General features: G+C 44.8%; 1 protein-coding gene across 12 annotated transcripts in view; it reads right to left on the bottom strand.

Moving 5' to 3' along the window:
• PPP2R5C (protein phosphatase 2 regulatory subunit B'gamma) overlaps positions 1-25,789 on the bottom strand; it is a 165,805-nt gene that overhangs the window by 33,903 nt on the left and 106,113 nt on the right. For all 12 annotated transcript variants that reach the window (XM_054447715.2, XM_054447714.2, XM_054447708.2 and 9 more), the window contains 5 exons: positions 10,897-11,007; positions 9,822-9,914; positions 9,609-9,739; positions 3,218-3,277; positions 412-520 (listed from right to left, as the gene is read on the bottom strand). In XM_054447715.2, the coding sequence (XP_054303690.1) occupies positions 412-520; positions 3,218-3,277; positions 9,609-9,739; positions 9,822-9,914; positions 10,897-11,007 (504 nt within the window). The remainder of the gene's footprint in view (positions 1-411; positions 521-3,217; positions 3,278-9,608; positions 9,740-9,821; positions 9,915-10,896; positions 11,008-25,789) is intronic.

Below are 25,789 nucleotides of genomic sequence, written 5' to 3'. Positions count from 1 at the left end.
CCTCCCAAAGTGCTGGGATTATAGGCAGCTTTATTTTTTTAAAAAACGTTTTCACAGGTCATTCATTGGCCATGGACCTATACAGGCTTTTCTCTTTAAGGTACTGAATTTTAGATTACGCTACAGAAAACTCCTCTCAGAAGTCTTCCTAGACTCCTTTCAGAGAGTTACTCCTTTCTCTATGCTTAAAATGGAAAAATTCTGTATTACAGAGATTTTTCTGAATTTCTTAAAAGGAATCTCTCTTTATCCCCTTATTCTTTCAATTATCACCAGAAGCTTGTTACCAAAGTCAGTAGTGTCCTATGAAGAAGAAAGCACTCTCAGTTAAGGCTGGATTCACTATCTCGTGTTCAATCCTGATCAAATGCCAACAACAGCTGTGTTCCTAGAGCCCCCGCTGCCCCTTACCTGGGGATGGTAGACACTCAGAGATTTCACTTTGTGCAAAGGTAGTAACACCTTCAATAAGAAAATCTTGTGCTCTTCTTTTAGTGGTAAGGCAAATCCATTAATTATACTGTAAAAAGAACATTTATTTGGTTTGAACATTTACGAATTCCAGGTTTTAAACAAGTATCTTGACGTTTTTCTTTCAATTTTTGTTTTCACCATCAAAACCCAGCAGGCAAAATATACATAGCCAAGCATGTTGCCATGCACCTGTGCCCCAGCTAACTTGGGAGGCTGAGGCGGGAGGATCATGTGAGCCCGGAGTTCGAGACTGTAGTGTGCCATAATCGCACCTGTGAAGAGCCACTGTTCCCTAGCCTGGATAGTATAGCGAGATCCTATATAGGGGTCTGTGGAACACTTCATATAGTACTCCGGTCCCTGCAACAGCCTAAGAGGGAAATCCGAGGATTCTTCCTATATATACATATGTGTGTGTGTGTATATCAGAAAAAAGAGGATACCAGCAAAAAGTTTAAAAATACTAAATGCCTACCAGGAAGTACAGTTATTTTTATCTTTGTAACTACATAATTTAAAAATTCTGGGTTTACAGGTGTTACCCAGAACAGCAGGAAGCTGGCGCAACAGCAGGAGCTCTTGGTGGCAAAATCTTCCTCCCTAAACAGGCCAGGAAGACGGGACAGTTCATGTGGGACCCCCCCACCCAACACCTTCCCTCAGCCTTATCCATCTGTAGGAATTCTTGCTGCCTGGAGTAATTCAGGTACGTTATTCTAATGTTGGTAACAGAGACCCACTGGATGCTGGATGAGTGCTGGTTAAAAATCAGTTAGGGCCAGGCAGTGGCTCACACCTGTAATCCCAGCATTTTGGGAGGCTGAGGTGGGTGGATCACCTGAAGTCAGGAATTCAAGACCAGCCTGGCCAAGATGGTGAAAGCCCGTCTCTACTAAAAATACAAAAAAATAGCCAGGCGTGGTGGCGGGCTCCTGTAATCCCAGCTATTCAGGAGGCTGAGGCAGAGAACTGCTTGAACCTGGGAGGCGGAGTTTGCAGTGAGCTGAGATCAGGCCACTGCACTCCAGCCTGGGCGACAGAGCGAGACTCCATCTCAAAAACAAAACCAAAACCAAAAACCAAAAACAAACAAACAACAAAAAAACAGTTAGAAAGCTGTTCCCTTGTGCTAGAAAAGGGGTCCTACCTAGAGCCTCCAAACCAAAGTTTTTGTCTCAAACAACTAGTTTATTGTCTTGGTTTTGTAATTAGGCAAATGGGAGTGACTGTCACTGAGCTGCAGAAGTAGACAGAGCTGTCTCTAACTTGGTCTTCCATTATTCACTCTGCTTGGCACGGCGGACAATGCGGAAAGGGCGAGCCTGAAGCGGCCCATCAAGGAGGGTGTGCTCACTCACAGGGTCACCCACAGGCTCAGCCTCATCTGGAAGAAGGATAAAACTAATCAGCCTCTTGGTGGGAGCTGCTCAGTGGCCCTATGCATGCGGGGGCCCCATGCACACGGCATGGCGGGCTGTGGAACACATGTCATACAGCGCTCCGGTCCCTGCAACAACCTAGGAGGTAAATGCGAGGATGCGCCTATCTTATAGAAGTACCTGCCCATGGTCACACATCTAGTAAGAGGCATCCTCTTCACTCACTGCACTGCACAGCACCGAGGGAGAAACCCCGCCCAAGTTTGTCTAAACTAAAATAATTGTCAGCGAGGACATTTTTTCAAATTACATCTAAAATGGCAAGAACAGCTTTTCTCAGAACTACTGGGCAGGACCTGATCCACCATGAGAAGAGAGTCTTGTGCTCAGGAGCCGCAGGGCGTCACTAGATTCACCCAGAGTGCCAGGCTTCTCCACCACAGGCTCCTAAGAACCCGGAACTGCCCATCTACACTACATCCCTAAAAAGGTGCAGGAAAAAGCACTTCCACACTTACTAGCCATGGGACCCTGAGGAACTCTGGGAAACAGTGGGTTAGAAGGTCTAATATAAAATCTACGGGTTATCAATTAAATAAAAGTGGCCGGGCATGGTGGCTCATGCCTGTAATCTCAGCACTTTGGGAGGTGAGGCGGGCAGATCACCTGAGGCCAGGAGTTCGAGACCAGCCTGGGCAACATGGCGAAACCCCATCTCCACTAAAAATACAAAAATTAGCCAGGCATGGTGGTGGGCACCTGTAGTCCCAGCTACTCGGGAGGCTGAGGCAGCAGAATCGTTTGAACCAGGGAAGCAGAGATTGCAGTGAGCCGAGATCGCACCACTGTACTTGAGCCTGGGCGCCAGAGCAAGAGTCTCAAAAAGAAAAAAGAAAAAAAAAAAAGGCAACTAAAAACTTTACTTGGATAAAGATGATGAAAGTTTTGAAATATTTTATAAATATACATATAAAAAACCAAAGTAATTAAAAATATTAGCATTTACATGATACCCCAAATGTACAATCTATTCTTCTTCCAAGCTTCTAATATAAACCTTCTTAGGTAACTATTTTTAACACTGCTCTTGAGGAAATAACTGGAATTGTGTTTCCATAGTAATGATACTGAGGTATATGAAGTAGAATCTACGTACAGAACCATAAAAATGGGAGAGATTTGTCATTTGGCGTGCTCTAATCTAAGAGCTCACCAACTCCTGCTTTCAGTGACATTTTATTTGAATTCTTTTAGAGAATGGTTTAAACTGCCTTGCTTTAAAGCGCGCAGCTGGGCTCAATGAAATGGCTCACTCTGGTAGAAACTCCATCTACAGCCGTTTGCTACCCATAACAGAGGCTTACCTTCCCAATATTTCCAGTAACTCTGCTATGCCATTATGATGCTCTGTTTCATAAATAAACCTAGAAAAAACAATTTTCCCATTAGAATTAGACACTGAACTAACCTGAATAAGAAAACAATGCTCTAGGAGGAGCCACGGAGCCAGGCAACAAGAAGCGTGTCTATCTGTGCAAACACTGCTCGTGGTGAGCAAGCAGCCCTTCAGGAACCAAAGAAACTCCTCAAGGCCTGCAGCTGTAAATGCCTCGAGGGCAGAGAACTTGGTCTTGCATGAATTTTTTTCTCAATATTTTATTTGGAAAAATTTCAAGCATCTAGGAAAACGGAAAGAATTCTACAGTGAACACCCATTTCAACCACCCAGATTCGACCACGAGCAATGTGCTCCATCTGCTTGATCACATACACATCTGTTCATCCATCTTTTACTCGTTCATTAATCCATCTTATGTTTTTGCTGTATTTCAACATAAGCCAATGTCTTACTTAATTTTAAAGCCTGCAATATTTAGCACAGTTCCTGCAAAGGGTAGAAGTGATTCCTGAACACCTCTTATTCTACCTGCCCAGTTCCCCACTGACACCCACACGCATCCTCCGTGCTGCCTCAGGTGCGATCTTTCTGAAGCACCCATCTGCGACGGACCCAGCTCCCTTCCTCTGAGACGTCTCTGTCCACTGCGCCTGCTTCTAGGGGACCCCCAGGATATGCATCCCACCCTCTGTGCCAGCCCGTCTCCCTCTAGATGGGGCCACTGCAAAAACAGGGCCAAGGACTTCTCGTGACTATGTTCCCAGGGCTAGGAGCAAGCCTGGCATCTGTTTGATGATGAAAACATGTCTGCTGAATAAACCAGGGACATGTTAGGAAACAGGAAAATGTCCTCCCCACAAAGGGGTCCTACAGAAACAAAGAAGCCTCTCCTGCCCCAAGCCTCATGCACCTGGAGTTGGTCTAGAGCAGTCCACGAGGGGTATCCTGCACGCAGTGAGAGGGTCTGAAAGATCCCTGCCCATCAGATGAAAACCATTTGATCAGAGACAGCTCTAAGCCAAAAATAAGACTGGGAAGATTAAAAAATTCAACTCTGAAATTTCATTCACTTTGTTTGAACACAAATGAAATAGTGTGACCTTAACATCCACAGACGTGAAACATTTTTGAAGACTGGGTCTTAACATTTCTATATTCCTAAACGATCAGAATGCACTGAGAGGTGGTGCTTGAATTGGGTCCTGAAGGAGGATTTTAACAGATTTTTTTTTATATGGCAGTGTGGAGAGGGAGAAGAACTCGTTTGGCTGGAACAAAGGTCTGTGACATGGAGTGGGGTAGGCAAGATGCGTGGAGAGGCTGGAAGGCCAGCTTAGAAAAACCAAAATCTGGCCGGGCACAGTGGCTCATGCCTGTAATCCCAGCACTTTGGGAGGCTGAGGCAGGCGGATCACCTGAGGTCAGGAGTTTGAGACCAGCCTGGCCAACATGGCAAAACTCCACCTCTACTAAATATATAAAAATTAGCCAGGCATGGTGGCGCATGCCTGTAATCCCACATATTTGGAAGGCTGAGGTGGGAGGATCACTTGAACCTGGAAGATGGAGGTTGCAGTGAGCTGAGATGGTGCCACTGCACTCCGGCCTGGGCAACAGTGACCCTGTTTCAAAAAACAAAACAAAACAAAACAACAACAGAAAAACTGAGATCTGCTCTTGCAGGAACCAGGAAGCAGAACCTTTAGCAGCAAGACACAGTCGCACAACAATGCATGTGGCCAAAGCCTAAGAGTGAGGGAGGGACGTTACTAGGGCAGAGCTCGGTGCCGTGGGTGACAGGAACGACACTGGTGCCATGACAAGAAACAGAAAATGCTCGCACCTGGTGTCCCTGAGCCTGCACCTACCCTGAGGCTTGGAAGCTGTGACCAAGCAGAAGTCAGTCTGTGTGTGTCTACACTGAGAGGTGCTTTAATTTACGAAACTCACCCTGCAGGCTCCCTTTGCATACACTGCAGCTGTGTGGCTTCAGTTTACTATTCCTCTTGCATGGACCTTGGAGAGCTGTGCTCTGGGCCCCTCCGAGACAAAGACCCCTGAACCCCTTCTGGTCTAGCTCCATCAGCTTTAACATTTACATAAGGGTGGCTTGCAGTTATAAGCCATTTTGTTTTCCTAAATCAACATTACTACATTCTTACTGATACATTCTTAATTTCTAATTTTTTAAACCTGCTTTGAAGTAGGCAGAAGAAAGAAAAAATAAGGACAATTCTTTTCCTTCTTCCTTTTCCAGTGGGAGACAAACAGGGACACCCTGGGAGGGAAATAGAGATCCTTGGGAGCCGGCGAGAGTGTTTCTCACTCTTTCAGCAGAAAGGGAATCAGATCCCCCAGACACTGAGCTGGGAACCTGCTGGCTATAGAAGTCTCCAGAAGGGATTCTAAATGCCTTTCCTGCCTGTATGATGTGCTCTGGCCTCACAGGAAGAGGTGGACTGTATTTCTCCTTCCTCTGAAGCTGGGCTGTCCTTGTGCCCTGCTTTGACCAATACAAAGGGCAGAAGTCACTCTGCACCAGTTCCAAGCCAAACTCTTAGGAGGACTGGGGGTCCTGCCTCTCCCCTCTTGGATGTGGCTGTGGCTGTAGAAACTCCCACAACCTGGAGGAGCTCAAGACATCACAGAGGCAATGTAGGGACCGGCTCAACAGCCCCTGTGAACACTCCAGCCTCAGCACACGCCATGGAGCAGAACCGTCTGGATGAGCCCAGCGCAGATGACAGCATCACGAGGAGTGATGGACCATGCTGACGGAAGCCACTGAGCTGGGGGTGGCTCCTGACTCCAGGATGGTGTGAGGTAGTGACACATCCTGGCGATGACGGGGACAGTTTGATGGCATCTCTCTGTGAGATAAGAGCATGAGCAGGTGCTGCACAGCCTCGCTGCAGGGCCAGGGTGAGGACAGAGCATGACCCATGGCTGGTTACGCAGCAAGAGAAGGAACGGCACACTGCCCTGCCTGCCCAGCCTCCAGGTCCCACTGTGTGCCAGAGCAGGCACCATGGGTTATGGACAGCACCGTTTAACTCACACTTAAGCTGATGATAATGAGAAACCATAGAAATAAACAGCAACCTTATATTTACATTTTCAGTTAAGTTGAACCAAGTATGTTCAAAATGTTTTTTTCTTACAAGACACAGCTGTACTATATTGAATTTAGATAAGCTGGCTGGGTGTGGCTTATACCTGTAATCCCAGTGCTTTGGGAGGCTAAGGCAGGAGGATCACTTGAGGCCAGGAGTTTGAGACCAGCCTGGGCAACACAGTGAGACAGATCTCCATCTCTACAAAAATTTTAAAAGTTAGCCAGATGTGGTGGCACACATCTGTAGTCCCAGCTACTTGGGAAGCTGAGGTAGAAGGATCCCTTAAGCTCAGGGGTTTGAGGCTGCAGTGAGCTATGGAGTATAGCATCACTGTACTCCAGCCTGGGTGACAGAGTGAGACCCTACCTTAAACAAAGAAAAAAGAAAAGAAAAAAAAACTTAGATGAGCTGAATGCAACTCTCAAGATCTTTCTTCTTATTTTTTTCTCACATGAAATGAGGAGGTAGTGGTATTGATAATGAGGACCCAAACCAATTATAGAATCTAGATAGTATGCTTGCTTTTGATTTCATATATCAGGACAATTACAGAAAAGATTATTAAATGCATGCACACAGACACAAATGCCATACTCTAGCACCAAACCTTTAGTGAGAACTGAACTAAATTATATGTAATAACTTTTGAATACTAATCTATTTAAGTATTTCGTAAGGTTCTTTAAGGTATGAAACATTTTCTACTTTTTTTTTTTTGAGACGGAGTCTCACTCTGTCGCGCAGGCTGGACTGCAGTGGCACGACCTTGGCTCACTGCAAGCTCCGCCTCCCAGGTTCACGCCATTCTCCTGCCTCAGCCTCCTGAGTAGCTGGGACTACAGGCGCACACCGCCACGCCTGGCTAATTTTTTGTATTTTTAGTAGAGACAGGGTTTCACTGTGTTAGCCAGGATGGTCTCGATCTCCTGACCTCGTGATCCACCTGCCTCGGCCTCCCAAAGTGCTGGGATTACAGGCGTGAGCCACCACACCCGGCCCATTTTCTATTTCTTAAATGCAGATGTTCAACAGATTTGTGATTCTGCTATCTGAACAAAACCTACTAGAATTAAGAAAACAGAAATATGTTAGGTAGAGCTTTAATTTTAGGTCAAGAAGACTGGAAATTTAAATTGTACCTGTTGTATGTGAAATAATGTATGTTTTCATAGATAAGTACATCAAGCAAGTAATGATCTTGTTAAAAAGGAATCATGATACCAAGAAACATAAAATAGAAACATAACATTTAGGAAAGAGACATCATTCTCTGTTACAGTTAATGTGTCAGGTCTGGGCTATGTCCAGCACTGGGCTCCATTTTACAAATGAGATGTGGGGTACTTGGAAGGAGTTCAAAGGAAAGCCACACACAAAATCAAAGGCTCTCATGCCGAAATGCCCTATCAGGTGTGGAGGTTGGGAGGGAATGCAACCCTCATGACTGCAGAGGGGAAAGGCAGGGTGCTCCCGCCGCAGGCTGTGCAGGCCGGCATGGGACGGGAGGGGCCAGGGCTGTGGGTTTTGGCAGGGGGGTCTCAGATGCCCCTTTTCTTTTCCCTTGCTTGGTCACTGTGACTAAGAAAGGTCCCTGAGGCCTGTGTTGGGCGTGGCTGACACCTGGCCCCTTCTCTAGGCCATGGCCCGTGCTCTGTCCACACCCTGGCCCTGCAGCGAGGCTGTGTGGGACCTGCTCATGCTCTTATCTCACAGAGACACGCCATCATACCGTCCCCATCATCACCAGGATGTGTCGCTACCTCGAAACATCCTGGAGTCAGGTGCCTTAGAGGCAAGCTGACCCGAGAAGCTACAACTTGTAGAAGAACCTGCTCATTTAGTGAACTTTCCAGGAACAAAAACAAACGACAGGAACTGTTTCCTCTATTGACATTCAGTTGGTGCCACCGCAGTGGGGAGCACGAAACTGGCAGTGGGGTGGGGCGTGAGACAAATCAACTGACATGGCGGCTGCCCTTGCGGGAGATCAGACCCACCGCCAAGTCAGGCAGAGGCTTCCAGTGAAGGGATGTTTCAGGAAGCCTGGGAGGCTGAGGGAAGGGCTGGTGTAAACAAGACATCCCAGGAGGCTCAAACACTGGCTGCAGAGCCCTGGTGTGGAAGGAGCCTGGAGCTGAGCAGAGGCTGGCTGAGGAGGCGCGGGCCTGGAGGTGGGCCTGCCACTGGACGCTGTCCTCCTCCACCCGCTGCTCCAGCGGGGCTTTGCATCCCCTGGTGCACAGTGGGAGTCTCCAAACCTTTAACCGAGGTGCACCGATCTCAGGCTTTCTACAGATGAATGACATCACTCCTCGCCCCGCCTCCTCTCACTGAGAATCCACGGGAAGAATGAGGTGATGCACAGGTAGAAGGAAAAAGCTGGTGTGAAGGTTAATACTGAGTGTCAACTTGACTAGATTGAAGGATGCAAAGTATTGTACCTGAGTATGTCTGTGAGGGTGTTGCCAAAGGAGATTAACATTTGAGTCAGTGCACTGGGAGACGCAGACCCATCCTTAACCTGGGTGGCCACCATCTAATCAGCTGCCGGTGCGGCCAGAATAAAGCAGGCAGAGGAACGTGGAAGGGCTAGACTGGCTGAGTCTTCTGGCCTCCATCTTTCTCCTGTGCTGGACGCTTCCTGCCCTTGAACATTGGACTCTAAGTTCTTCAGCTTCTGGACTCTTGGACCTACACCAGTGGTTTGCCAGGGGCTCCTGGGCTTTCTGCCACAGACTGAAGGCCGCACTGTCCGTCTCCCTACTTTTGAGGTTTTGGGACTCAGCCTGCAGACAGCCTATTGTGGGTCTTCATCTTGTGATCGTGTGAGTCAATTCTCCTAATAAACTCCCCTTCATATATTCATCTATCCTATGAGTCCTGTCCTTCTAGAGAACCTTCACTAATACAGTTGGTTTGGATGGAACCAATTCATCCACATTTCCGGGAAACTTGACCTTTCAGTAGAAACAGGAACGATGGAGGGACCCAGGGTGAGGCGCTGGGGAGCTCGGTGGCTCAGGAGGGAGCTGTGGGGAGAGGGGAGGAAGGCAGGGAGGATGAGCCCCGCAGCCCACTGCACACAGTGCACAAGGGGGTCTACCTGCACATGACAAATAGGCTTTGAGAAACCCCCTCCACGTGCTGAGTCCTGTCAGAGGAGACAATGGGGTGGGGGAGCATCGAGGGGGAAATGAGCATCACCACACACAAGGACAACGCCATCCACACGCGACTTACCTATAAAATATATTATTTATCTGTTTTCTGATGTAAGCTCTCAAGCCTAGGAATTTCCCATAGATTCTGTGAAGGGTGGTTTTAAGAAAATCTCTCTCCCGAGGATCTTCACTGTCAAAGAGCTCTAAAAGCTTTGAGAAGAAAAAGACACTTAGTGGCTGGGTGTCACCACTCCATCAGGGCTTTGAGAGTGTCAGCTAATTTGTACCTTACCTGCAATACAAACTTCTGATCAATATATTTCTTCGCTATATTAGGTTGGAAATCTGGAGACTCTAAAAATCTTAAGAAAAATTCATAAACAAGCTAGGAGGAAAAAAAAACAATGAGTCAAATAACATGAGATTTTATTGAATGGAGATTAAAATATACCAGGAATTGAATCTTTATTGGTCTGCAAATATTAGCCTCTTAAAGCCACATATCTACAGAATTAATGCTAAATTACATGGCTTAATTTAATGATAAATGGTGATGGTAATTATTTTATTTGGTGAGACCCACAGACTACACCCTTAAACGGCATTTAAACAAAATGATCGCCATGGCTGATGTCATCAGTTATAGTACACTGTTCAGAGACTATAGCGCACAGATGCCACAAACCAGGCCATGACCCAACTCTGCGGGGGGGATTTGCAGCCTGTCACCTAGGAGTGTTCCACAATGCCAAGGCGCAGAGCCAACCAAATGCACAGGAACTCTGGGGCTGCCAGGTAAGAGGGCCCTGAGATGTGGACCCTGAACCGCGACCTCCTGGAGCTGGGACGATTCTTTCCCTGTGCAGACATGCTGGGTGGGACAGCGTGGGCCGCCTGTCACGGATGGATGGTCCTCCCACCCGCATGCCTGGCTCCTGCTCTGCTCATGCCGACCCTGGCGCCTCCTTGCCAACCACCCTTCTGCCTTACAAATGCCCTGGGAAAAGGCAGTGGCCAGCGCAGGACCTGGGGGCCCAGCAGGCACATATTAAATATGAGGAGCAAAAACTGGGAGACTGTTGGCTTAGGACCTCTGGGCCTGAATTCAATGGCCATCAACACAGCGGCCATTTTCACTGAGAACATACTCACAATTCCACAGCTTCACTGGCTGTTGTAAAGTGGTCAAACACACACGTCAACTTTATTCTGCTGAAATATTTTTCTTGTACGTATGGGTTTGCGAGGACCATGCTACTGAGGAGGAGAGGTCCATCTGCCCAGACCAGTGCGCCCGCTCTGTGGACCCTAGGCCACTCCCATGCATCACCGGTGCCCTCCGATTCTGGTCACCCAGAGCTCGATACCTGTAGATGAGGCCAGGCTGCTTCTAACGTTGGTTCGTCTTCCTCTGGGTCAAATTCCGCTCCCGTAGGATTGGAGGAAGGTGGTAATGTTCGAAACATGTTAACTGCAAACTAAAATCCACATATTCTATAATTACAATCAGGGCATTTAAAATATTTACAGACAACATTTTATGAAGTCTTAGGTAATTCTAACAGTAGCTGCTTCCCGTGGTAACTCAGCTCCTCCATATCCTCAAAATGCAGAAGCTGTGTGGGTCCTCAAAGAGAGCCTGGATCAAAACTGCAGCAGGAAACATCACTTTGGACAGGTGAGCACGAAAGTTGACCACTAAAGTTATTTGGACTCTTGACTGTTAAACTTTGAATGACAACCAACACCAACAAAGGCTGATGGCACAGTGATGACTTCTGAGGTCTTATACTATCCAGTGGGTGCAAGACCAAGGAGAACGTTCAAAATGAGAGTAAGAAAGGGACGAGATGATGAAGGACACAGCAGAGATTCACAGCTGAAAATGCTGGAAATGGCAAGGGCTGCGTCACGCAGGGAGGACCCGTGTGACAATGGCACCGACATCCTCTGCAATCTGCAACGATGAGGAAAGCAACAGTCAGGGTGGGACGACCTTTGAGTCGGCAGCTAGGATCATTTCCAGAGAAAGGACTGCTCGGGGGCACAGTGGATTGGTAGGGGTAGCAGGGCTGTGCATCCAGGCATAGGCTGTTAGATTTCTCTCAGTCTGTTTGGACTTGTATAACACATACCGACAGATCAGTGACATAACAGAAAAGATTACTGTTTCCACGTCATACATTTATAACCTATTTTTATTTTGTACTAAGTCTATGTATGTATTTATTTATTTTTGAGGCAACATCTCCCTCTGCAGCCCAGGTTGGAGTGCAGTGGTGCGAACTCGGCTCATCACAACCTCTGCCTCCTGGGTTCAAGCGATTCTTGTGCCTCAGCCTCCCGAGTAGCTGGGATTACAGGCGTGCACCACCATGCCTGGCTAATTTTTGTATTTTTAGTAGAGATGGGATTTCACCATGGTTTCACCATGTTGGCCAGGCCAGTCTCGAACTCCTGACCTCAAGTGATCCGCTCCCCTCAGCCTCCCAAAGTGCTGGGATTACAGGTGTGAGCCACCATGCCCAGCCCTCTTTTGCACTAAGTCTAAATAAGATTGGTTACCTTACTGAATCTCTGAATGGATCATATGCCAGTTACATAACTGGACTCTGGTGAATGCCTCTTACAGGTGATCACAAAAAGCCCCAGTTCCACCACTCTCAGAAGCACAAAATCAAAACTTTTGACATAAAAGATTAAAATCTGACTCTACGACAACAACGAGAAGATGTTTCTAGAGAGTCCAGGGCAAACTTGGCTGGCTTTAGATACCCAGTCTTGTAAAGACCAAGCTAATACTCAATGTCACCACTGTTATTTCTTCCCTTCTTTTTCTTTTTTCCTCTTAAAGACAGGGCGTCGCTCTGCTGCCCAGGCTGGAGTACAGTGGCCATCATTGCTCACTGCAGCCTCCAACTCCTGGGCTCACACGATCTTCCTGCCCCGGCCTCCCAAGTAGCTGGGACTACCAGCACGCACCACCATGCTCTGCTAATTTTATTTATTTTTTGCAGAGACAAGAACTCGCTGTGTTGCCCATGCTGGTCTCAAACTCCTGGGCTTAAGCAATCCTCCTGCCTTGGCCTCCCAAAGTACTGGAATTAGAGGCATGAGCCACCGCACCTGCCTGTTTCTTCTCTTCTTTACTGGTATTGATACTGAACTCCAAACCTTAATATCATTTTTCAGAAAGTCATCAGCTATAAAAGCTCTGAGCATCAAGCATCTGAGCTTGTTCTCTGTGTCATCTGAGAGGGGAGCTGATGTAAAGACCAACTGTAATAGCCTTCATGGATACTGTAGAAACGCAGGGATGAAAAAAGGGGCTGAAAAGCCAGGAACAACTAATTAAAAAAACTTTTAGTAAAAGTATGAGTAATGTTCCTAAGACATAGGTACAAAGACAAAAGTTTGCAATCTAAAACCGAAAGTTAACCTGACTCTCACTGGTGTATGATTTCTGGCAATGTCTACTCTCCAGGGACTGTCCCCTCCTCTGTGAAGCTGGTGTGTGTACAGGGCACCGCAAGGAGCCTCCCAAAGAACAGTGATTGACAGGTGGATGGCCCTGCCTCAGTTGCTGGCCCACAGGCACTCGGTGCAGACAGGGGTCTAGTCTGCCCCTCCTGGCGCCCTGACCCCAAAGCCCACAGATGTGAACAAGGAGATGCTAAAAGCTCAACTATCAAGGAAAGGCCACACACACACACTCTGGGCGGGCCGCCATCTCCTCCCAGGGTGTGTGGAGATGTAACACAACTGGTCCTGTCATCAGCAGCCACTGCCGAAGCTCTCCATATCTTCTAGCGCCACGAAGGGCAGAGAAAGGAAAGTCTGAACTGAGTCTTTAGCCCCTACGGGGAGTGTGGCATTCGTGAACTAGGGTTTTCTATCCTCTCTCTCAAAGCCAAGAGACTGGGGTCAGGGTCCAGTCACCCACAGGACAGGGTCACCTTCAGGAAAGGGAGATGGCACTTTGCTGTTCGGTGGGTTAGAGCTGTGGGCCCTGCCTGGTGCCAACAGGAGCAGAGCACAGTGTAGGGAGGGCAGAGCCTGGGCACGAACTCTGGGTGGCAGAGGAATCTGTGAACAGGACTCTGCCTGGTGGGAGACTCTGGGAACAGCCTGTGACATCAGGGCCTGAGGAACCATGGCGCCTGGAAGGAAAGCAGGGTCACCGCTTCTGAGGTTTCTGGGGCTGCCCATCAGGGACACAGAGGCCAGAGCAGGAGCTGTAGGGCCACACCACCCAGGAAGCTGCCAAGGGAGAGAGAGGTCAGCTCACCCACAGAGGAGGCTGTAGGTCTCAGGGGAGAGGAAACAGCCATCCCTCTGGAAGAGGCCTGCTGCCCGAGAGTCACACACATGCCACAGAGGAAGACAGCACCATTCTGGCCAAGGCCACAGGGAGCAACTGAGCAGAACAGGCAGCTGCCCTTCCCCTCTGCTCTGGGTTCTGCTCAAAGTCCCGGGGGAGGGCAGGCAAGAGGGGCTCGGAGCCAACCTTGCTTCCCCTCCTCTCCCACGGCAAGTCCCTCCCTGGCCAGGCTGCCTGGGGTGCGGCTTAGATGCCATTTGGAGAGGGTCTGAGATTAAAGCTTTAACCTAGATTGGATTTCTGTAACCAGAGATGACTAAAAAGTTAACCAACTTGCCCAAGATGTATTTAGGGACAGGAAAATGTGATTTCACCCATCATGGTTAAAGGCGATAACTGAAAAAAAGTAAAACATCCCCGACTGTGCCAGCTGGCCGTATGTGTCAACCTGGCTAGGCCACAGTGCCCAGCTGTCCAAACACTGCTGTGGGTGTTGCTGTAAAGGCATTTTATAGATGTGGTTAACACCTATAATCAATGGACTTCAAGTAGTGATCACTCTTGAGAATGTGGGGGCTTCAACCAATCAGCTGAGAGGCCTGTGAGACCCAAACTGCGGCTTCTCTGAGAAGAGCCCACCTGCGGCCTGCAGTGTCCACCACGGCCAAGTCTCCTGCCCGCTGCCTGTCCGCGGAGTCCAGACCTGCCCGCTGGACTCACCCACTGCAGAAGGCAAGTCCTTGAGATCTCAGTCTCTGTCTCTCCTGCTGTTTCTCTGGACAGCCCTGACTGAGTCACCCAGTCAGCTGAGATTCCTAAGTAAACTGGTGGTTTCTACTAGCAGGAAAGCTAGTGATTAGGGTTTCCAGTTGAAGCTCTCCCGCACAGCGATAGTCAGCCCAGCAGCTAGGCCCCGTCTCAAACACCTGCACACCCACTGAATCCTTGATGCTGAGCTGAGGGCCTGTAAGGCGACTCAGATGGCTTGCTCTGAACACAACGTCCTCTCTTCAGTATCTGTCATGGACTCAATGGTTGTAGCCTCCATTCCTCACATTCATGTTAAAGAACTAAACCCTGGTGTGGCTGGATTTGGAGATGGGTCCTTAAAGAAAATAAGGAAGGGTGAGTGAAGTCATAAGCGGGGGCCCTGGCCCTCCAGGATTAGTGTCTTTGTAAGGAGGGATAGTAGAAGGCTCACACTCGCCTTCTCTGCACTTGCTCAGAGCAAAGGCCATGCGAGGGCACAGTGGCCGTCTGCAAGCCAGAAAGAAGCCCTCAGCAGGGAACAAACCCTGCTACACCCTTGAGTTTAGACTTTCCAGCCTCCAGAATGGAGAGAAGATACATTTCTGTGGTTTAAGCCACTGAGCCTGTGGTATTTTCTTATGGCAGCCTGAGCAGACTGATACAGCGTCCTTGACCGATGACCGACCTAGGTCCAGGAAGGTTCATTCCAGGCCAGTTCTGATTGATTGAAAGTCATTTTTCGTGTGTAAGGAAAAAAACTTGCACTCCTAACTTCTACACACCTTTTGTACCACATTACATTGCATTAATTTAGTGCATATCTCTACAAAAGGTTAAGTAAAAAGTAATATTGGGTGGGGGGAAGGAACAGAGGGCAGACGGTATATCACCTCAAATTCTTCTCGGGTTTCTAACCTAGCAACATTTCTTAACACAAAAGCTGCAGGCGCAAATCAGGGGCAGGAGCCTCAGGTACAGAAACCTGGGGTGCTGATGTCTGTGTGCAAATGTCACTGCCATGCTACCTGGATGCATGGATCCGGTCTGAGGAAACAGAGAAGACATCAATGTCATGCAGTGAACACCAAAGAAGCTCTGAGGTCCAAGGAGTACTGGGTCTTCTGTGCAGCACACAGGTTCACTGTGATCTCTCAAATGAGACCTACGGATCCAGCGCACACCCAGAGGCACAGACACAGAATCACACTGCCCACGAAAGGCAGCACAGCCTCATGGAAACAGTCTCTCTACATCCTCTTTCCACCTAGAAGAAGGACCTCAGACCAAACAGCCTGCCTGAGCCTCAATTTTCTCCTCTGTTGGAAAGGGGTAAAGGCCAGGCGCGGTGACTCATGCCTGTAATCCCAGCACTTTGGGAGGCCGAGGTGGGTGGATCACTTGAGGTCAGGAGTTCAAGAGCAGCCTAGCCAACATGGTGAAATCTCCACTAAAAATACAAAACTTAGCTGGGTGTGGTGGTGGGTGCCTCTAGTCCCAGCTACTTGGGAGGCTGAGGCAGGAGAATCGCTTGAACCTGGGAGGTGGAAGTTGCAGTGAGCCGAGATTGCACCACTGCACTCCAGCCTGGGCGATAGAGTGAGATTCCATCTCAAAAAAAAAAAAAAAAAGGGTAAATCCTTGTTTTATTTTTTGCATTGGGCTGTGGTGAGAATCACAGAAAACGCATGCAACAGCACTTACTAAATGGGAAAACCTTATGCATGAACAGTTAGCATTACACAGCACTTCCCAAACGTTTGTGACTGTTTGACCTCCACACGAAAATAAAGGCACGCACGTGAGTGCACACGTATGTCTGCATGTGATTCACACGGCCCCATCTGTGCCAGGACTGACTCTGGTTAATATCAGGAAGCACCTGCTTCTGCTGCCTCCCTGCCACTTCCACTTTCAGTACTTACATCAGTCCTGCAGATGTTCTCCAAATTGCTAAATTTATTAAATTACATGTAAACTAGAATGGCCCAAGAAGCAACTTTACGGAAAATTCTTACAATTCAGCAATATCATGCAGCCTTTCTGTATGTGTTATCATTCATTACCAATGAGTGAGTATTTATGCCATAACTGCAGCAGTGTAACATATAAAAATTTTAAGACATGAAGGGATACATTTCAAAAACAAAAACAAAAACAAAAACGCTGATAGTCTAACTTTAGAGGCAACAGGAAAGAAAGGTTTGATTATTTACAGTTCTCTGTTCAAAACCACAAGGGCTATTCTGTTATTTATTCTCTGTTTTGTTCATGTCAACAGGATTTATAACAGATGAATCCATCAAAGGCCAAATTACAGTTACTGCAGAACACTTCCTCCTGTGATGGAACTGTTAGGTTCTACCAGTCATATTGCTAAGAGATACATTTCTGGGAAGGGCAGAATGTGTTAAGCCCCTTCAAAAAATATATATATATATTTAAATACAAAATTGTCATTTGTTTGCAAATGATATAGCTGGAAAACAGAAGCAACAGACAGACCATCACAACTAGACTACCACATGCAAATATCAAAAATACGAAACCAACAGCAACCACCTTTCCACTAACAATTAAGCAATTACAAAACAGAAACAGAGACGAAGACTCCAGCTACCCAGACACAAAAACTACAAAGTGCCTGGGAATTACTGACCTAGTTATAAGGCCTTGATGGAGAAAGCAGAAAACTCTAATAAAAGGCACTGAAGAATGCCCGAAAAAACGGAGGAACCTTTGATGTGGGATGACATCATATTACAAAGATGGAACTTCACAGAGCAATGTATAAAGCAGACACAATCTTAAACTGAATTTTTGATGAACTCAATGAACTTAACTTAAAATTTAGGTAGAATAGTAAAAATCGTAGTAGCAGTCTTAAAGGGAGAAACTACCCCTTTCCCCATTTGTAAAGTGAGTTTGAATCTGCTTTCATGGCACCAGAACTCAGCTATCATCTAGAGAACATAAATGCACAGCAATCCCAGCACCTACCACCGTGCCTGGCACCTAGGAGGTCCTCAAACACTTGCTGAGAGTAAATGGATCCTGGGAAAAGCGCGCATCAGTCACCTTATTAACTGCAACACCAATTAATTACCTGGAAACTGTGAAAAATGTCTCATTAAACCTTTATGTCTCAGCTGCAAAGTAATTACAGTCCTAATTGGGCCCCTAATTTTAAGCTCTTCTATGATGCTGTACATTTTCTTTGGAATATTTATCTCAAGTATGACTGGGTGGCCGGGAAGTCCTTGCTTTAATGTCCTCCTGCACATGAGTGCTCGGCAGTGACGAGAGGTAAGAGAGCAGAGCCTTCTTCCCACAAATCCACCTCGTGCTTCCTCCACAGCAAGAGCTGCTTTCAAAGAATCGATTTCACCTCCAAATAGATGCCATGACGTGACAGTCAAGAAAAGAACCACAACGTTGAAAATTCTTACTTTGAATAACTTGTTATTTTTACAATCTATTCAAATATGTTCCTAAATAGCAGTTAAAGATATGGAAATAAAAACTTACGGGCTAGGCGTGGTGGCTCACCCCTGTAATCCCAGCACTTTGGGAGGCTAAGGCGGGCAGGTCACCTGAGGTTAGGAGCTCAAGACCAGCCTGGCCAACATGGCAAAACCCTGTCTCTACTAAAAATACAAAAATTAGCCAAGTATGGTGGCGCAGGCCTGTAATCCCAGCTACTCTGGAGGCTGGGGCAGGAGAATCGCTTGAACTTGGGAGGTGGAGGTTGCAGTGAGCTGAGATCATGCCACTGCACTCCAGCCTGGGTGACAGAGCAAGACTCTGTCTCAAATTTAAAAAAAAAAACAAACAACTTACAAACCTTTGTAGAATACTTAATAAAGGAAATTTAGTCTAAACTTTTCAAACAACAAATATTTTAATTTTCTACAATTTCATAACAATATAGGGTATCATCTTCAGATAAGCATGAAAATAAATCATTTATAGTTATGTGCATGAGTTTATTTTTTTTGAGTTTAGAATATTTATACATAAGAAATAATTCATAATACTTATAATTCAATTCAACTAGTGTCATTTAAAGATAACACTGGATTTGGAAGTGCTCTTAAGTTACTCTGGGCCAAAGATTAGTTTTGTATAGATTCTGAATGATGTATTCCCAAGGTTTTCATTATGAAAAATTTCAATGCAATACAGTTGAAAGAATTTTATAGTGAATAGCTATCATCTAGATTTTACCATTAACATTCTAATATATTTGCTTTATCATGTATTCTGATTTCTTTTTGCAGTAAGGTATGAGAAAGTTTAGTAATGCTTTAGAATAGCAGAACATACTCTGTATCCAATGTGATATAAATCAACTGAGAAGGGAAGTTTCAGAGCTAAACTCCTTATCACTTCCCAGTCATGTATGCACAGCCATGCCCCCTAACCACCAAATGACGTATGAAATTATGGCATTATAAATTATGCAAACAGTCTTTCATTTTTATAATAATTGCTAGATCCCCTGGGTGGACGGAGTTAAGTGTTTATTGAGTATCTATTATAAATGAAGCAGACTTGTGCTTCCAGACGAGATGGAGTAACAAGGATGAGGTTTATGCTACTGCCTGAAACAACCAAATATTTGGGCAAAAATATATAAAATTATGGTTTTCAAGACACTGGATTTCAGACAACGAAGGATAAGGACAGTGATCCCTGAGATGGGAACAAGTGAGGCGCGTCCCACACCGCCCCAGGCTCCTGCCTTGATAGATTTTTAGGTTGTAGTATAGGGAGAGAAAGAACCCAGGTGGGACCCAGGATTCAAACGGGATTAGAATTTGCAAGGCAGAGTTCCATAGAGGAGACAGCTGCACAGAGAGAAGAACTACAGTGATTTGTAGAGGTCGCTCAACTATTCAGCAGAGTACAGATCAGCATACTTGTGTGAGGAAACTATCAGAGGTTGGGAAAAGAACCACCTGAAAGGATTAGTGAGAACCCAGTACTTGCTCAGGGCTGGGAACAGTGTCTGTTCCCACCAACCAGACGGGAAAAATTCATAATCCATAGGGCACCCGCTTCCTAATCAGAAAGAAAGGTCTCAGTGGTGGAGAATAATCAGCTCTGGTTTTAATATAACTGATCCTGCCTAAAACATCTTAAAAAGCAAGAACTGAAAGGATCAAACTATTTCCAAGTAACTTAACTGCATTTCCAAACAAATCTCAAGAACATGAATAGAGATATAGCACTCAACAAAGCAAAATTCACAATGTCAGACATCCAATTAAAAATTACCAAACACGCAAAGCAGGAAAAGGATTTATAATGAGAAGAAGAACCAGTCAACTGAACTAAACTGAACTGACACAAATGTTACAATTAGCAGACAAGGACATGAATACAGTATTCTGTGTCCAAAAAGTTAGGTGGACATGAAAGGTATTTTAAAAAGACACAAATCAAACCACTAGAGATGACAACAACAATACGTACCCACAGATCTCTAGTTGCTTAACTAAACTTGCTCACTTAATTAAAAAAAAATGTGTGAAATGAAAAATTTACTGTAATAAGAATTAACAGAATAGACATGGCAGAAAAGATTAAAGAAGTTGAAGACAGCAAAGGAAACTATCCAAATGTAACACAGGGGGGGAAAAAAAAAAGAATTAAGAGAAATAGAGCATCAGCATCAACTCTAAGAAGCCTAATACACGTTATTGGGATCCCTAAAGGAGAGAAAGGGTCATGGGACAGAAAAAAATATTTGAAGAGACAATGGTTAAACAATTTCTCAAATTGATGAAAATTATAAACAAACGCTAAACACAGGCCAAATGAAAGAAACCATGCCAAGGCCCATCATAATCAAATGGCTTAAAAAGAGCACTACAAGAGACAATTGTGAAAGCTCCCAGAGGGGGAAAGGGTACATTATGTCCAAAGAAAAGAATGGCAGGAGACGTCTCATCAGAAATAATGCAAGCAAGACAACAGGCGAGCCAAAGTTTTTCAAGGATAAAACGGTCGACACAGAATTCTATATCAGCAAGCAGATCTTTCAAAACTGAAGGCAAGACCAGGCTCACGCCTGTACTCTCAGTACTTTGGGAGGCCAAGATGAAAGGACTGCTTGAGCCCAGGAGTTTGAGACCAGCTTAGGCAACCTAGTGAGACCTTGTCTCTACAAAAAGTAAAAAAACTAGCTGGACATGGTGGCATGTGCCTGTCACCCCAGCTACTGGGGCAGAGTTGGGGTTGGGGGTGAGGTGGGAGGATTGATTGAGCCTGGAAGTCAAGGCTGCAGTGAGCCATGATTGCACCACTATACTCCGGCCTGGGCAACAGAGCAAGACCCTGTCTCAAAAAAAAAAAAAAAAAAAAAAAAAAAAGCAAAAGAAAAGAAAGGCTTTTGCAGATACACAAAAGCTAAAAGAATTTCTCATCAGTAGACCTGTGCTATAAGAAATATTAAGACAGTCCTTCAAGCAGAAGGTAATTGATATCAGATGGATATCTGAATCTACACAATGGAATGAGGAACACTGAAAATTGTAACTATCTGGGTAAATATAAAAGATTTTTAAAAATCACTTAAATTTCTTTAAAACAAAAATAATAAGATATTGTGGGGTTTATAACATACTAACTAAAATGTATGGTAATAGCGGAAAGGCTGGGAGAGAAGAAATAGAAGTATACTCTTGTAAATGTCTTATATTCTATACGAAATAGTATGTTATCGCTTGAAGGTAGATTGTGATAAGTTAAAGGTGTATTCTAGAAAAGACTAACAATTAAAATCAAACAATATGGAGTTATCATAAAGAAGTCAACAAATGAGATAGAATGGAATCATAAAAAGTACTCAATTGATCCAAAAGAATGCAGACAAAGAGGAAAGAGAAACGATAAACAGGTGGGACAAATAGAAAAAAAATAGGAAGGTGGTACATTTAAACCCAAGTACATTCATAATCACATGAAAAATAAATGGTTTGAACACCCTGAAAGACAGGGATTGTCTGACTGAATAAAAAAGCAAGACTCAGCCGGGCACGGTGGCTCATGCCTGTAAGCCCAGCACTTTGGGAGGCCGAGGTAGGCAGATCACGAGATCAGGAGATGGAGACCATCCTGGCTAATACAATGAAACTCCGTCTCTGCTAAAAATACAAAATTAGCCAGGCGTAGTGGTGGGCGCCTGTAGTCCCAGCTACTCGGGGGAGGCTGAGGCAGGAGAATGGCATGAACCTGGGAGGCGGAGCTTGCAGTGAGCTGAGATTGTGCCACTGCACTCCAGCCTGGGCGACAGAGCGAGACTCTGTCTCAAAAAACAAAAAACAAAAAACAAAACAACAACAACAACAACAAAAATCAAACCAAAACAAAACCAAGACTCAACAATATGCTATCTACCATAAGCCCACTTTACATATAAAGATATGAACTGATCAAAAGTAAAAGGGAAGAAAAAGACATACCATGCCAACACTAGTCAAAAGAGCACTGGAATGGCTATACTAAGGTCAGACGGAGTAGATTTCAGAGCAAATAATAATATTACCAGGAATACAGTCATATCTATCATGGTAAAAGAGTTAATTCACCAAGAGGATATACACTGAATATTTGTATGAATATATATAACATGAAGCAAAACCTGATAGAATTACAAGAAAAAAGACAATAAACAATTACAAATGGAAAATAAACAGATCTATTTACAATGACAACCAAAAACCAAAATACTAATTTATGAGTCTAAGAAGATATTTATAGCATCTGTTTGCTGACAACTACAAAACAAGAAGACCAAAATGGGGAGACATGGTATGTACACGGACTGCAAAGCTCACACTGTTAAGAGGTCAATGGTCTCCAAGTCTACATGTTCACTGCATGCGGTAAACCCCTGGAGAATATTTTGTAGATAACAAGCTGATTTTAAAATTTATATGGAAAGGTAAAATAACTAGAATAGTCAAAACAATTTTCAAAAAGAAGAAAGAGGTTATAGCAGAGTCACACAACCTGATCTCAGAATTTACTATCAAGTACTGTACTGAAGACAGTGTGAGACTGGCAAACAGAGATACACAAACACTCAACAGGACAGAGTCCAGAAGAAGGCTCACAACATGCTCAACTGGTTTTTGACAAAGGCACAAAAGCAGTTCAATGGATATTCATCAGTCTTTTCAACAAACAGAACAATTGGCAATCCATACGCCAAAGAACGAACTGCAGACAAAATGGATCACAGACCTAAATGTAAAATGTGAAACGATGAAGAAAATACAGGAGAAAAATCTTGGTGAGCTTAGGTTTGGCAGACTTCTTAGATATGCTACCAAAAGCACTATTGATAAAGGACAAATCCTAAGTTGGACTTTATCTAAATTAAACATTTGTGCTCTGTACAAGACACTTAAGAAAAAAAAAAAAAGACAAGCTACAGACTGAGACAAAATATTTGCAAATCACATATCTCGCAAAAAATCTGTACCCAGATATGTAAAGAAGTCTCGAAACTAAAAAAAAAAAAAAAAAAAAGCCCAATTGAAAAACAGGCAAACGATTTGGACAGACACTTCACCAATGAAGATATACAAACAACAAAAAGCGCAGGGAAAAAATGCTTGGGCCAGGTGTGGTGGCTCACGCCTGGAATCCCAGCACTTTCATAGGCTGGGGCAGGGGGATCACTTGAGCTCAGGAGTTCGAGACGAGCTTGGGCAACACAGTGAGACCTTGTCTCTACTAAAAATACAAAAATGAGGTGGGTGTGGTGGTGGGCGCCTGTAGTCCCAGCTACACTCAGGAGGCTGAGGTGAGAGGATCACCCGAGCCTGGGAGGTGGAGGCTGCAGTGAGCCATGATCGAGCCACTGCACTCCAGCCTGGCTGACAGAGCAAGACCTTGTCTCCAAAAAACAAACAAACAAACAGACAAACAAATAAGCCTGGCATCATTAGTCATTAAGGAAATGCAAATTAAAATCAAAATGAGATAAAAGGACTGATGACACCAAATATTGACAAAGATACGGGAGGCATGAGAACTCATGCACTGGTGGGGGAATCACACGGAGCAGTCACTTTGGAAAACGGTTTGGCAGTTCCTTAGAAAGCTCAACACACACTTACCATTCACCTAGCGATTGCATCCCTATGTGTTTACCCAAGTTAAATAAAAGCTTATGTCTAAAATTGGTATGTAAGTATTTGCAAGAGTTTTATTGCTCCAAATAAAACTGGAAACACCTCAAATATCCCCCCATAGGAAATGGATAAGCAAATGGTGTTACTTCTATCTAATGAAGCAACACTGAGAAGGAAAAGGAACAAACTGTGTGACAACATGGATGAATGTCCAATGCATCAAGCTAAGCGAAAGAAGCTAGACCCAAAGGCTACACATTGAATCCATTTCTATGGTGTTTCCATTCTGGAAAAGACAAAATGATGTGATAGAGAATAGACTAGTGATGGGCAAAGAGAAAGGAAGGGGAAGGCTCTGACTACAAAGTGGGCATAAAACCATGTTTCTGGAGGTTGAAGAAACTGTTCTTCTACTCGGGAGGCTGAGGCAGAAGAATCACTTGAACCCGGGAGGCGGAGGTTGCAGTGAGCCGATATCATGCCACTGCACTCCAGCCTGGGCAACAGAGACTCCGTCTCAAAAACAAACAAACAAACAAACAAACAGAAGAAACTGTTCTATATCCTGACTGTGGTGGGGAAGCAGTGACTATACAGATTGATCAAAGTTCCGAGAACTGGCCACAAAAAAGGATGAATTTCACTATATGTAAATTAAAAATTAATTTAAAAAAAGTTATGGAGAGATATTCACTAGGTCAAAAGTTCCCAAAACTTCTTGGTTCACAATGCCCTTGGTGTCTTAGTAATTTAATTTCTTCACTGCACCCCTAGACCAAAAGAAATACCTAAGAACTTTGAACATCTGAAAACACCCAGCTTTACTGAGACATAATTTATATACAGTTAATTGTACATATTTAAAGTGTACAATTTGATATTTAACATATGCATATACCTGTGAAAAAATCATATAATCAGATAATGAACATACTCATCATCCCAAAAGTTTCTCAGTAGCCTTCTGAAAATACAATAAACATGAACTGGCTGATTGGAGGTAGAGATGGGTAGAACTGGGGAGGGGTGAAGTAGGAAAAAGATTAACTTTTTAAAGTGCTTTCGTATTTGTTTCATTTGTTATCACATAAGCATGTATTTCTTTTATAATTTAAAAACATCAAAGGAAAATCTCAAAATTGTAAGAACAAACAAACTTCTAAAAAACAGCTTACTGATATTTAAAGTAGAAAAATCATTCTCTGGATTTCAAAAAGTGCTTGGGAATGCATGATTTAAATCCTCACCTGAAATAAATTTGTTGACAGAAACTCCACTGGTCAATATACTATCCCTTTTAATTCAACACATTCTTTCCTCTCCCAAACTATCACCACCCTTACAGCAAGTAAAACTTTCCAGAACACACTGTAAATATCAGCTATAAAAATAGAAGAAGGAACGTGCCCCACATCAGTCCCTAAGTGAAGCACAGGACACCCATCTGGGGGTGCAGGGTGTAAGACCTCCCCCAGGACCCGGCCAACAGATCCTAAGAACACTCTCATGCCCATAAAACGTGTAAGTCAACATCAAATCACTTACAGACAGTGCGGATTAAAATAATGTGATGAACTAGTTTTCCCTGGAAACAACAAGAGTCCTGATAAAAACAGTACTACTATTACATACAGATAGCTTGTTTTTATTTTATGTTTTTAATTAATTAATTAATTAATTTTTTTTGATGGAATCTTGCTCTGTCGCCCAGGCTGGAGTGCAGTGGCGCAATCTTGGCTCACTGCAACCTCCACCTCCCAGGTTCTAGCAATCCTTCTGCCTCAGCCTCCTGGGTAGCTGGGACTACAGGTGCCCGCCACCACGCCTGGCTAATTTTCATATTTTTAGTAGAGATGAGGTTACACCATGTTGGTCAGGCTGGTCTCGAACTCCTGACCTCAGGTGATCCACCTGCCTTGGCTTCCCAAAGTGCTGGGATTACAGGCGTGAGCTACCGCGCCTGGCCGCTTGTTTTTATTATTAAGAAAGAAAAATATCTTTACTGGTTTTTGATGATGACAAATGTGGTACATAATTATTAAT

The sequence above is a fragment of the Pongo pygmaeus genome, chromosome 15 (genome assembly GCF_028885625.2).
Source record: "Pongo pygmaeus isolate AG05252 chromosome 15, NHGRI_mPonPyg2-v2.0_pri, whole genome shotgun sequence".
Classification (NCBI taxonomy): Eukaryota; Metazoa; Chordata; class Mammalia; order Primates; family Hominidae; genus Pongo; species Pongo pygmaeus.
This window is presented reverse-complemented; position numbering and strand designations above follow the sequence as displayed.